Genomic DNA, 12945 nt, shown 5'->3' on the forward strand with positions numbered 1-12945 from the left:
TTAAAAGTCGGGCTACTCCAATAAAAAGCGAATTGGTAAAATGATAGAAATAAACTTACTTATCTAATTTGTATGCATAATATACGAAACTAGATGAAAACCTTTCTTCGGGAATCTTTCAGTTTATGCTAAAAGGACCCAATGTAGATCTAATTCAATGTAAAACCACAAACTTGTTCCCTGCAACGCAACGACCAATAATAAATTACCGGGTAAACTTGATTTGCCAAATAAATGTTGACTTTAGCGGTTGGAAAATAAGTTTCCGAACCGCGCGTGCGGTCTCCACTCCCTGCACAAAACCGCCAATGTTATATTTAGTAGCGATGTCTTTATTAAACTTTGTACAATGGCGACATTTTAACAAAGAGCGTCGTTATGCCGATGCACCGAATAAAAAGATGATGCTATTGATAATGTCATTGCAAAACATTTTCCCTATTTTAGCACTTTTTGAAATCTTTCGGAACACAGTTTTGTTGAAACATTGTTATTGCCCTTTGGTCCTACTTTTTTTGAAACGTCACTTTTTATAAATGTCAAGTTGTATTGCGTTACGAAAATAGAAATCCTTGCAAAATGATTTCAGCTGATTGCCATTTTCTGAATATAAATGTCAACAATCTATTTTTTTTTTATTCGCAGAGGTATGACTCACCAAGGTGAGAGATCAAACCGATGGGTCAAAACCTTGCCGATTTGTTCGCTATGACGAGAGCAAATTAGTGATGGCGCATGTGGCAAGGCTGGTACGCTTATGTCGCTGACTCATAACGGATGAAGGAAAAAAGTTTGCGTTGCTTATAAACACGACTTTAGGGCTGGATTAGCACAGTTGATTAGTAAAGTGTCGAAAGCTTTGCAACAGGAAATTTGTCTGGCGTTTTTAACACGTTGTTTCTTGTTTGTCTGTTTTTTTTTCTCTTTGTGTTATGTTATCCTTGAGACGAAACGAGTCTGTCACTAAGCTTGCTGTATTGTTTTGCGGTGTTACTTTTCCGTTTTCTGTATTGATAAGCTGGACTTTTTTACATGAGGCAGCAATATAGGTCAGCGCCGTGCAGGTTTTAAAAGTGATTTAATTAGAGCCAAATTTATGCAAACACTTAAAAATCATTTATTTTTTGTTTAGATTTATTTATTTAACGGAGCACCATGATACTTGTAAACAAGTTTATGTTGTTAGTTGCTGGTGTGTATTTGTGCACAATTGGCGGTAAGTCAACAAATATCTTTACATTTTATCTATGCGTACAGGCAAGCTTAAATTCTTATCTGTGTCTTCAGGTGACGCCCAAACACGGAAATGTCCAACACTAAGAACTACCCGAATACTAAAATATTCGTAAGTAGTATTCAAAGATTTCCTGTTAATTTTTATGCGAAATCACATTATGTTTTTCGGGGTTATATTTGACCAAAAATTTTCCTTAACAGGTGCAGCAACTCGATGTATCAAAATTCCAGATGCTTCTACCGTTGCACTGCGGGATACGTTCTAACATCCAAACAGAGTGAAATGAGAATTTGCAGGTATATAACTGACTGGGAAAACTTGCAAATAAACAAAACGGTTTAGGCGGTCGTCTTTTAGCAAAAATGCCACTCGACTAAAATCAAGTTGTAGGTTAGGAAAATCGCCTCAAAACAAAATTTGAAATTCAATAACGATTTATTCGCAATGCTTTTTTTCAATCATTACTTTGAACCTTTTTTTCTTTCTAGGTGTTTGGGAAACAGATGTAGTTGGACGGGAAAAGTGGCTTATTGCAAGGTTAAACCCGCAGTAAGGTAAGTCCGTAATTTGGATTGTTTTCCTCCTCAAGTTTACCATTTTAAAAAAATATCTATTCTAGACGTGCCCCTACCGTGAGACCAACAACGAGAGCTCCAGTAAGGAGATCAAGTAAGTTTTTTTCCGGGAATGAAAATCATTGCATCTTTTGAAAAATCATCTGAATTAAGAGTTTGTTAATGTTTTTAAACCAGTGGAAAACAGAAACTTAAAATTACACGCGCAAACACAAAGTTTCATTTTTAAACAGTGTCTTCGTGGCGCGTTTGACATGTATGCTTTTCATGTTTACGTTCCTTGAGCTTTGGTTAAATAACTAGAAAAAAATTCTTGAAATAAGTTTGCTGCATGGGTATATGCAATTCACAAAATAACGTTTAGATTTTTGTCAATTGACTGAAAACAGCAACCGCGGTTAAACGCATGAGAGTGGTTTAAAAAAATCTTCAGAAGTGTAAATCGGTTAAAACCAACCACATCATTTATAATCGACTGTAACGATTCAAATTTTAGAAGCGTTTCAAAAGCATGTTACAAGACACTCGATTCCGTATCCTCTTAATCACCGATATCAAAGCTCGTCGTTACAAACCACTTTCACACCTGCCTAAAAGAACACACCTTAAAGTGGGATTTTCCCAAATCCGGTTATGATCTAATTTTGCGGTTTCCTGTTGGCAAGTGGGATTGTGACGTAATTTTCCCAAATTAGAAAGTTAGATATTTATACAGTTACGTAAGTTAAGTGAATTCTTACTTTTTCTTTATCGAGACTAACTAAGTGACATTGTCCAACGGCCATCGAAGTAAAACGCAACACAATAGCAACTGGTCGGATAGAAAGATAAACTTACGTGATGTAAAAGAGATGATTTAAACTTCCTATTTTTGCAGGCACTCCACGATGTAATGCCGTGCCATCTGTCCCTCGTGCAAGAGTAACGTAAGTTAGTGTGTTACAAGTATTTTAGAAAAAACACTAATTAACAAATGCCCTGAGGTAGTACTACAAATAAGATATTCAGAAACATTTCTCATACAATATGTGAATTTGTAGTGTCTACACGCAATATAATCTGGAATTAGGGCCCAACGCATAATAATGTGTATGTAAACATTCCGCTATGCCAACAATTTTTCAACTACTGTATGTAAACTTTCAGCTGTACTAAGTCGACCCAGAGCGGTTCAACTTGCTTCTACACTTGCACGCAAGGAAGTTTGGTAAACCCACAGGCAAGATCGCGACAATGTAGATGTCAAGGTTCAAGATGCTTCTGGGCTGGCGCTTCTCCCACTTGCACCACCAGGTATATTAGGCGATATCGATGTTTAACTTTAAAAGTCAATCGCTTGATAAACGCTTTGTTTTTTGGGGGGAGTACTTTTGCATCAGGAAAACAAAATAGTTAATTGTTGAAATTATTGAAAGACCGCCTTTGCTCGAAAGTAGTTTTTTTGTGAGCAAAAAATTACTCAATATACGTTTGCTCTCGTTTCGTCCTTACACAATAGGGTGGTAACGCAATAGGTGGTAACGTTCTCGGCGCATATATGAATTAAAACTACTTGGAATGGAACCTATTTAAATACTTGTTTTTCTTGAGTGGTATCGGGTTCGCAAAAAAGCTTTAGCAGACGTATAAATAAATAAAAAATGTTTTTCGTTGTCAGGCGTGTGGCAGCCACTCCGAAACCAACCACAAAACCAGGTAAGAAAATCTAACGTGCTTTTATATTAACTCAAATGATTTTATATTACTATCCCCTTGTATTGTTCATTGCCCTTGGTAACAGCGGAGTACTTAGCATGTTTATTTCGTCCAATCTTTAGTTTAAACGTCACAAAAAACGTATATTCGTGCGACTAACATTTACTTCATTGATACACAATACGTTTCAGATTGTAATTAACAAACGTGTTTTCTTATTGTAGCTACTCCTCGGTGCACAGCTGTTCCCAATGTTCCACGCGCAAGATCAAGGTAAGTTAGGTTGCTGTTTTGGTAACGAAGTTTGTTCCGCTTTTTTCCCTCTACTTTGCCAACACAAAACCGTCACACGTGAGAAATCCTAACCATTATGAAAACTTTCAGCTGTACGAAATCGACCTACAGTGGGTCAACTTGCTTCTACACTTGTACACAAGGAAGTCTGGTAAACCCACAAGCAAGATCACGACAATGTAGATGTCAAGGTTCAAGATGCTTCTGGACTGGCTCCTCTCCAATTTGCACCGTCAAGTAAGCGGTTTGGATATTTCTGTCAAATGTGTTCTTATCCAACTTAAGTGTTCGCTTTTTTATATTTACCGGACCAACAGCTGCACAAAGTATACATACACATAGAACACATCGGGTATTTAGTACACTTAGTTTGACACACGAAAAAATATTGCAGTGGCGAATCGGAGTTACGAAAAGTATTTTTGTTCTCAGGCGTGTAGCAGCCACTCCTCGACCGACTACTGCAAGACCAACCACTAAAGCAGGTAAGCGAAAAAAAATATGACCAAATACCCAAACATCTCGTATTGTTCAGAATCATAGGCTATATCATACATTTGCATTACGTTTAAAACGGGCAGATTACGTCGAATGTTTTTGCTTTACGTGATACGTCGTAATTTTTTTTGCGGTACTATCTTATATTATTTTTATTTTTTGTATATTTTTGTTGTAGCTACACCTCGATGTACATCTCTACCATTCGTGGCACGCACCCGGACAAGGTTGGTAGTTGCGACCTAATTTCATTATATTTGTTTTTCACTTTTATTGTCTGACACAAATCTTTAACAATTTTGCTATTCGTGGCGTTAAAATATTACTTGTGGTTATATTATCGAAAATATTCTCATAATTTTTGCCTTACAGCTGTTCCAAGTCGACATACAGTGGTTCCACTTGCGTCTACACTTGCACACAAGGAAGTTTAGTAAACCCACAAGCAAGATCTCGACAATGTAGATGTCGAGGCACAAGATGCTTCTGGACTGGTTCCTCTCCCACTTGCACCGTCAGGTATTGCAAATTCTTATCCAAACTTTTAAACCGTTTCGAAAACAACTATTACCACCAACCCACGTTAACGTTTTGAATATTATTGACATGATTGTTATTCTTTACAGTCAACCTGCGACAACCAAACCTCCACCAAAAACTACACCAGGTACGTTTAAACTGTGCTAGCCGAATACTTGAACAATCTTTTCCAAACCAGGAAAACCAAACCTAAACTCAATCTTAGCAGTATCGTCTGAAACTGATATTTTTTGGCCATCAGCGAACAAAATTCAAACCCAACTCGCCTGGTTACGTTACTCTATATAAAAAATATATCTTAAGACAAATGTATTTAAATTTACACAAATTGTAATTAATTTTTTTCTTTTAATTTTTAGCTCCACTGCGTTGTACAAGCCTAGCACCAGTTCCTCTGACAACGCTCACGTAAGAATTTATTAAATTGCATCCCGGAGTTTAAACATCTTTTTTACCTACATAACCTAACCAGCTTTTTGAAAATCACTTAGTTTCAACACGCTCAATTTTTTCAACCTGTTAAAATTTACAGATGCACCAAAGGATCTCTAATGGGTAGTAAATGTAACTACAAATGCGTAGGGGGAAGAATTGTAAACTCTGACGGACGACGGGTTTGCAGGTAAGACGACATCGTGATGACTACTGTCTAATGTTCTTGACAATGTAAGTACCCTTAACACCTCATTCGGCTTACAGATGCCGGGGAACAAGGTGCTTTTGGACAGGGACCGTTCCTATTTGCGCGAGGTGAGTTAACATTACAAAACGTGTTGGGCCTCATTTCTGACGGTGTGATAAGCATTCGTTAAGTTCCACTCTAACTGCGAGAAAATACTTGGCAGATGTTGCTTAATTTCAATGACATTTAATGGCATAAGAAAGGTTAGCAGGTATCTTTCAAAACAGTATAAAAATAGGCCTATATAGCAGCTTGTAGGCCATCAGCATCAACCTTTTAACACATGTTTCGTCTGTTTCTACTAATCTAAAATAAACAAATCTTGGCACATCGTTACAAAATTGTCTTTGTTAAATAATTTTGCTTCGGTGTTTTTGCAAAACTTCAATGAATTCTAATTATGCACAGGACAACAACAACCGCAAAAACAACGACAATTACAACAACTCCTATTCCTACAACAACAATTCCACCCACAACAACAACAGCGTACAAAATGCCTGGTGAGATTGTTGTTGCTAAGTCAACCATCTTTTGTCCTTTTGGCAAATTGCGCTGGATTGTTAGATTAAATATACTCATATAATAAAATTTAACTGATCAGCCACTTTTTTGTATATTCCACAGAACGATCAGTAGAAAACAACTGTCCTGTACCGGATTTCGGTCGTCATTCCTTTCAGGTCAGACTGCCTTACAATTTGTGATAGTTTAGTTTCATTTCGCCAAAGTGAAATCACATCTTCATATGAATCCAAATACAAATTACTTTCACTAGAAATAAAGGTATCAAAATGATTGTTTACCAGTATTGTATTTTTGCAGGTGGTGGACACTTGGCCGACAGGAGCCATCTTAAGAATCATCATAAACAAAGATCATCTGCTGGTGAACCACGGTTGGTCAGTTCTTCTCACTTTCACCAAGTAAGTGCTATAATTAAACTGCTTACAATTACCCAAGATTTTTTTGATACATTGACTTTTCGAATCTTCACCGACCTAACCGCTTTTCATTCTTGTCGTAGAGACCTTCCAGAAAATCTGAGCGTTATTTCATGGACATCGCGCATTGTATCATCCGAAGGAAAGTACCTGTCTTTGGCCAATCAACGTCACAACGACGATTTGACGGGAGTAGACGTGTTTTCGTTTACGATTGTTGTCATTGGAGCTTCGTTGGAAAGCATGGGCGGGTATACAGGTAGGGACCAAGTGTGATTCGTTTGTCAGTACAAAAACGAAGAGTGGGTTAGAAAGAGTGTCAAATGTAGACAAATGATGGAGTTAAATCACTCCACTTCCACACCTAACACAGTTTCTCTTTGGATCTTATGCTAAAACTATTGTTTTGTTCGTTGTTCAGCTTTGGTTGCTTTCTATCCCGAGCCGGTCACCAATGCGTCATGCTTTGTAATGGCGAATAACGGAAACCCAGGAAAATTTCTTCAGGCGGAGGTAAGATCTATTGTGCACTAAAACGACAGTCATGCTTGCAAATCTTACGTTTTTTTGTTATTAGGTGCCTACAGCTCCACTTATGACAACTCAAACCCGACAGGTAATCAACTGGAATCTATTTTGTTAAAATTTTGTTTCCTTTTTTTGCGTGTTTTTGTTCACTTATTTTTTGCGTGTTTTGTAGCCCCAAACCAGACCGATGCCTCCAGTTCGTCAGCCTGTAGTGACGTTACCAGCAACTACAACCGTTAGACCAACAACTCAACAGCAGTCACACAACAACTGGAACGACAACAACAACAGCAACCAGAACAACAATCAAAATATCAACAACCAGAACCACAACAATCAGAATAACAACAACCAGAATCACAACAATAACAACAACCAGAACAACAACAATCAGAATAATAACAACCATGACAGCAATAACAACCATGACAGCAACAACAACCACAACAGTCAAGAAATGCAGATCAACCAAGCAGCCGTACAAAGAATGAAAGGATCCTGCAATGGTGAGTAATTTAACAACCTTAGTGTTGCAAGTTTTTGTGATAGCTTTCACATTTGAAACAAATCGTTGTTGTTGTTTTAGTTCTACAAAACAGTCTTCGAGTCAAAAATCCTGGTTACGAATCAGGAGAAAATAAAGAAAAGTTCCGGTTTAACGCTGATGTTGTAATCAGTGGGGAAAATAACATGATCGACGATTGGACCCTGAAAGTTGTTTTCTCGAAACCCATCGATAGTCTTCAGGTAACGATAACTTTTACTCACAGTGTTCATTAAAGGGCACAAAAAGCTGTTCTAACTTTTTTCTGACGTGATCTCCTGACTTTATAAGTTATACCTTCGAAATGCATGCCGACTATTTTCCCGTATGCTTATATTTAACATAATTAATTCCGTTTTACTAAGTTGTTTATAGTTGATAAAATTAGGACAAATGTAATCAGTGGGAACAAACAAAACTAGCGCTTTTGGGGCAGCGACAGCGTAACATTGTACGACCAAAATACTCGTAGTAAATTTTATCACATTAAAAATGATACTGTTCAATGAATCTTGAATTACAACTTCAAGTCAAAGCATTCTGCATTTTACGAACTAAGATTCTGTAAATCTAAAGTGGCTGTTCACATTAAAAGTATTCCAACCGACCAAGCAGAGCTAATAAGGTTGATTTTTAAATTGTTTTGTTTTAGGTATGGGAGGCTGACTTGAGCGAAAAGTCTCACGATGGTTACGTTTATTTATTCCGACCAAAATCATGGAACTCAAAGCTACGCAACGATTTTAGTTTTCTGATTATTCCGGAGATGTCAACACAGGAGGTTCCAAAAAGTAAGAAATTCAATTCCAAAGTTGAAATAGCATCTCAATGTATAACCACCATTAGTTATATTTCGTTGACTTATTAAACGGTTAATAATTTTCTTGCTTTAATACAATATGTGACGCATGCTTTACAGCTGTTATGTTCCTGTGCCCAAGCGGAGTTAAACCAAGCATGGATTGGAGTGGAATTTTTCAATCTCCCCAACCACAAAATCAAGGTACAAGTCAGTTATTAACTCATGTTTTGAAGCAGAAATCTTGCCTTTTTAAGTTTACATGAAGACCTGTTATATGGAAGCCCTGCGTCTTGTGTTATCTCACCTATTTCGCCCCTGCTTTTTTTGTTATAATCGTGTATTTATGTGTGTAGGGGGCACAATGACTCAAGCTGAACAGGAGAAACAACGGTTGCGTCAAGAAGCAATTGCGCGTGAGCAAAGACTGCAGGAAGAAGAGAGAAGAAGACAGATACAATTAGAAGATGACCAAAGACAACGACAACAAAACCGTCCAGGCAACAACAACAACAACCACAATAATAACAACCAGCACAGTAATAACAATCAGAACAACAATAACAACCAGCACAATAATAACAACCAGCACAATAATAACAACCAGCACAGTAATAACAATCAGAACAACAATAACAACCAGCACAATAATAACAACCAGCACAATAATAACAATCAGAACAACAATAACAACCAGCCCAATAATAACAACCAGCCCAATAATAACATTCCGAACAACAACAATAGAGATGATAACCATCATCCAGCAAACCACAACAATCCCAACTTCCATATCAACGACAACAATAACAACAACAAACCTACAACATACCAACAGTAAGATCCCACCATATGGAGTTTAGATAAGAAATAAAATTATTATCATTTTACTGTAGATCTACGACAAATACTCAAGGAAGATGTGGTGGAGCACGTGGTATTTTGCCGAAAAATCCAAAGCAAACAAGAGTTACCTACAGAAAGTCCCCAGCTAATGGTATGTTTATTAATCAGCAAAAGCACTGCTACTTTTGTCCTGCTGTTGTCGTTTTAGAGTAAATCTACGTGTGTTTTGTTTGGGTAAAGCAAAATGAATAATTTCCACATTACTTAAACCGAAAAAAACATTTGTCGCAGAACGCAAGCCTTACGATTACAATCAAGTGATAGCAATGTCAATCCTCTTTTACGAGGCTCAACGATCAGGGAAACTACCCAAAACCAATCGAATTCCATGGAGAGGAGATTCTGGTTTGAGAGATGGCTGTGATGTACACAAAGATCTTACTGGTGGATGGTATGATGGTAAGTGGGTAAATGTATTTAATATTTACTATGCGGTTGTAGGATTGTCCTTTCAAAAAAGACCGTAAATGCAAATTCGTAGAAATTCGTAAGGTTAAACCACCCAGCGGTCAATAAAACGTCACCTGGCGGTCAATAAAACTTCGCCTAAATCAATAATTACAGTTTGAACGAGCCGTAACCACACTTTTATCCAGAAAAAGATTATCCAAAAGAATTGTTTTACAGCTGGTGATCATGTGAAGTTTGGGTTCCCGATGGCTTGGTCTGTTACCACTCTTGCATGGGGTGTTATCGAATTCGAAACAGCTTATAAAGACAGTGGAGAATACACGAACGTTCTAAATTCATTGCGTTGGGTTACTGACTACTTCTTGAAAGCTCACACTTCGAAATACGAGCTCTACGGCCAGGTAAATCCCTTAACATTTATTTACCAAAAGAAATGAGTTGGTACTGTATCTGCGTTTGATTTTCTGACACCAATGGTCTTATTGATTCTTTCCTTAATGGGCGTTTGACTTTGCCAATACCTCCAAGACCAATAAAAGTAGACAAGCAAAAAGTATCAAAGCAGATTCCATTTGAATAAGGGTCTAATGATGCTGAATAGGCAAAACATACGTTCCTTTAAAAAACTGATTTGTACGCTAAATATTTTACGGCTCTGAGAATTGTAACCAATGCAATGAACCTTTAGGTCGGAAGTGGACAAGCCGATCATTCTTACTGGGGCAGAGGAGAACAAATGACCATGGCCAGACCATGTTACAAAATTGATAAGAATAATCCTGGTACGGAACTTGCTGCGGAGACAGCAGCAGCAATGGCAGCTAGTTCTGTCGTGTTCCGCGAGTCTGATCCAGCATACGCCAATAAGTTGGTGAAGCACGCAAAAGAACTGTACGACTTTGCTGACAAATACAGGTGGGCGAAGTATTTTTTTTTCTTTTTTGCACAATTTTATGTTAGCCTTTGTCAAATGCACAGAGGTTTGCCACAAATCAAAATATAAATCGTGGCCGGTGTTTTAACTACACATAAGTAAACTGCTTAGCATTCATTTCCATCAACTCTTTTTAACGATAGACAAAGCTAAGGGCAAATAAATAAAAATTGTTTTTCTCCACAGACGATCGTATCACACGTCAATGTCAGCAGTAAATGCCTACTACAGATCTTACAATGGTTATAACGATGAGTTGGTGTGGGGAGCTCTCTGGCTGTACCGCGCGACAGGAATTGGTAGCTACTTAACCGACGCTAAGAATAAATACCAGCAGTTTGGCGGAGGAAACACACCGAAGATGTTTTCGTGGGACGACAAGAGGGCAGGATCTCAGGTAAAAACTCATCATACTTAAAATTGTAAACTGCGTTTTGTTAAGAGAAGAACGGGTTGATTGGTCGTTTAGATCAGGGCTTCTCAAACTGTGGGTCGCGACCCCAATTGGGGTCGCGTAATATAATTTTGGGGTCGCGAAACATTATGGGTTATTATGTCAGTCACAATAAATGGCATACGTGCGTACATTTATTGTTTAAACATCATTCCCGTGTGTTCAAACTGCTCTAAACACATTTTGTGGAACTTTTTGTGGAACAAAAAGTATTACCAGCCTAGTAGCCATATGCGCCAGACCTTTTTTATGCCTATTGTGTGCAAACAATGCGAAAAAGCAGATGCCACAAGCGTCACAATATTGATTATGACGTCATAAAAACTAAGACTGTCAATCTGTGTATCAAGTTAGAAATTAATTTAGGCTTTTTAAACGCCATTAGATGGTATACATATAAAATATAAGTATTTTTTTACATCATACCCATCAAGGGGTCGCGTAGAAATTTTTGTTTTAAATTGGGGTCGCAGAGCAAGAAAGTTTGAGTAGCCCTGATTTAGATTGTTTAATTGCCCGAATATTCTAGTTAAGATTTGTTGCGAAGACGTACTTGTTAGATGGCTAATGGACCACATTTCATTATTGCCTACAGATACGGTTTGCAAACTGGGCCAGAATTTGCTTAATCAACTCATTTTTTTGAATCAACAGGTCCTTCTTGCAAATTTCACGGGAGAATCAAAGTACATAAATCACATTCAAAACTACCAATCATTCCTCAACGGAGGTGGAGCACATAAAACACCGAAAGGACTGGTTTGGCTTGACCAGTGGGGCTCCAACAGATATGCAGGTATGCTTATTTATCTGAAGTGAAAAGAAGATATCCGGGTTTTGATTCGGTTAAATTCTTTAATTTGTCTGGTGTATGATGAAATGCTGGTTGACCTAATAGCCTGATTTTTTTTCACAGCAAACGCCGCGTTTATTGCCCTGGCTGCAGCTAAGGTCCCGTCAATGCCAGGCAAAAATAATCTAATCAATTTCGCTCGTTCGCAAATCCACTACATGCTGGGAAGTAGCGGAAGAAGCTATGTTGTCGGATATGGAAAGAATCCGCCAAAACGACCACATCACCGAGGAAGGTGTGTAGACTGATTTCTATATTAAACCAATATAAATTTATGGACCATATCATTTGCACCACGTAAAAAATGTTTACCAACCACACGCAGCAAACTAAAATTAACTACTTAAACAAAAGCCCAGTGCATGATAGAAAAAGTGACTTCGACAAAATTCCGGCAATGGTGAATCATTTTTTTCACAGTTCCTGCGCTGCACCACCTGCTGATTGTTCTTGGGGCAACGCTTTCCACAGCAGCTCACCAAACCCTTTCACTTTGTACGGGGCTCTGATTGCTGGACCGGACAAAAACGACAAATATGTTGACGACCGACAAGATTACGTGGCCAACGAGGTTGCCACCGACTACAATGCTGGTTTCCAATCCGCACTTGCAGGTAACATATGACTACCTGTGCACATGCTACAGCAATTTCTTCAAATGAAACCAATATAGCCCAGTTCAATTAAAGAGCAGTAATTGTATCAGTGGGGCCCATTTTAGTGTAAATTTAATGGTGGTAAAAATGACAATCTTGCTGCTTTTGCAATTTAAACATCAAACAGCCTATACCGTTTCGGTTTTATATAATTATTATGTTTTACAGGTCTGAAGTATTTCCAAATCAAAGCAAGGCGTGCAAGTGGATAAGAAAAAAAAATTTCAAAATGTATCTGTCTGTTAAATATTTGTCCGATTTATAACTAACTTATGAATAAAGTTTTAGTGTGCAATGTTCGAATTGCCTTTTGATTTTGACAATCAGGGTTATAAAGCGATGCCAAGCCGCAAAGTACAAGTCGGAACTAAAAAAATTCGAAGTTGGTTAAATTT

The 12945-nt window shown here is 37.8% G+C and overlaps 1 protein-coding gene across 1 annotated transcript; it reads left to right on the plus strand.

The window, feature by feature from the left end:
• The first annotated feature begins 1145 nt into the window (after positions 1 to 1145).
• LOC145212168 (uncharacterized) lies at positions 1146 to 12849 on the plus strand. The gene is made up of 37 exons (XM_080080567.1): positions 1146 to 1216; positions 1288 to 1345; positions 1438 to 1533; positions 1726 to 1791; positions 1857 to 1906; positions 2690 to 2738; positions 2959 to 3105; positions 3470 to 3507; positions 3732 to 3780; positions 3892 to 4038; positions 4234 to 4286; positions 4478 to 4526; positions 4672 to 4818; positions 4926 to 4966; positions 5199 to 5247; positions 5372 to 5461; positions 5539 to 5589; positions 5930 to 6024; positions 6149 to 6204; positions 6347 to 6447; positions 6549 to 6724; positions 6887 to 6978; positions 7043 to 7081; positions 7166 to 7499; positions 7580 to 7740; positions 8190 to 8328; positions 8457 to 8540; positions 8693 to 9173; positions 9233 to 9333; positions 9474 to 9641; positions 9870 to 10054; positions 10342 to 10568; positions 10774 to 10984; positions 11696 to 11837; positions 11958 to 12129; positions 12315 to 12508; positions 12719 to 12849. Exons 1-37 carry the CDS (start codon positions 1156 to 1158, stop codon positions 12760 to 12762), a joined length of 4443 nt encoding a protein of 1480 aa, XP_079936693.1. The 5' UTR covers positions 1146 to 1155; the 3' UTR covers positions 12763 to 12849.
• Positions 12850 to 12945: the final 96 nt, after the last annotated feature.

Source organism: Phallusia mammillata, chromosome 1, assembly GCF_965637545.1.
Source record: "Phallusia mammillata chromosome 1, kaPhaMamm4.hap1.1, whole genome shotgun sequence".
Lineage (NCBI taxonomy): Eukaryota > Metazoa > Chordata > Ascidiacea > Phlebobranchia > Ascidiidae > Phallusia > Phallusia mammillata.

Excerpts from the sequence above, each read along its gene's own strand:
- LOC145212168 (XM_080080567.1), top strand. The coding sequence starts at position 1,156 with ATGATACTTGTAAACAAGTTTATGTTGTTAGTTGCTGGTGTGTATTTG. Across the intron at positions 6,025-6,148 it reads AACAGCGTACAAAATGCCTG|AACGATCAGTAGAAAACAAC; the intron begins GTGAGATTGTTG and ends TATATTCCACAG. Across the intron at positions 8,541-8,692 it reads TCCCCAACCACAAAATCAAG|GGGGCACAATGACTCAAGCT; the intron begins GTACAAGTCAGT and ends TTATGTGTGTAG.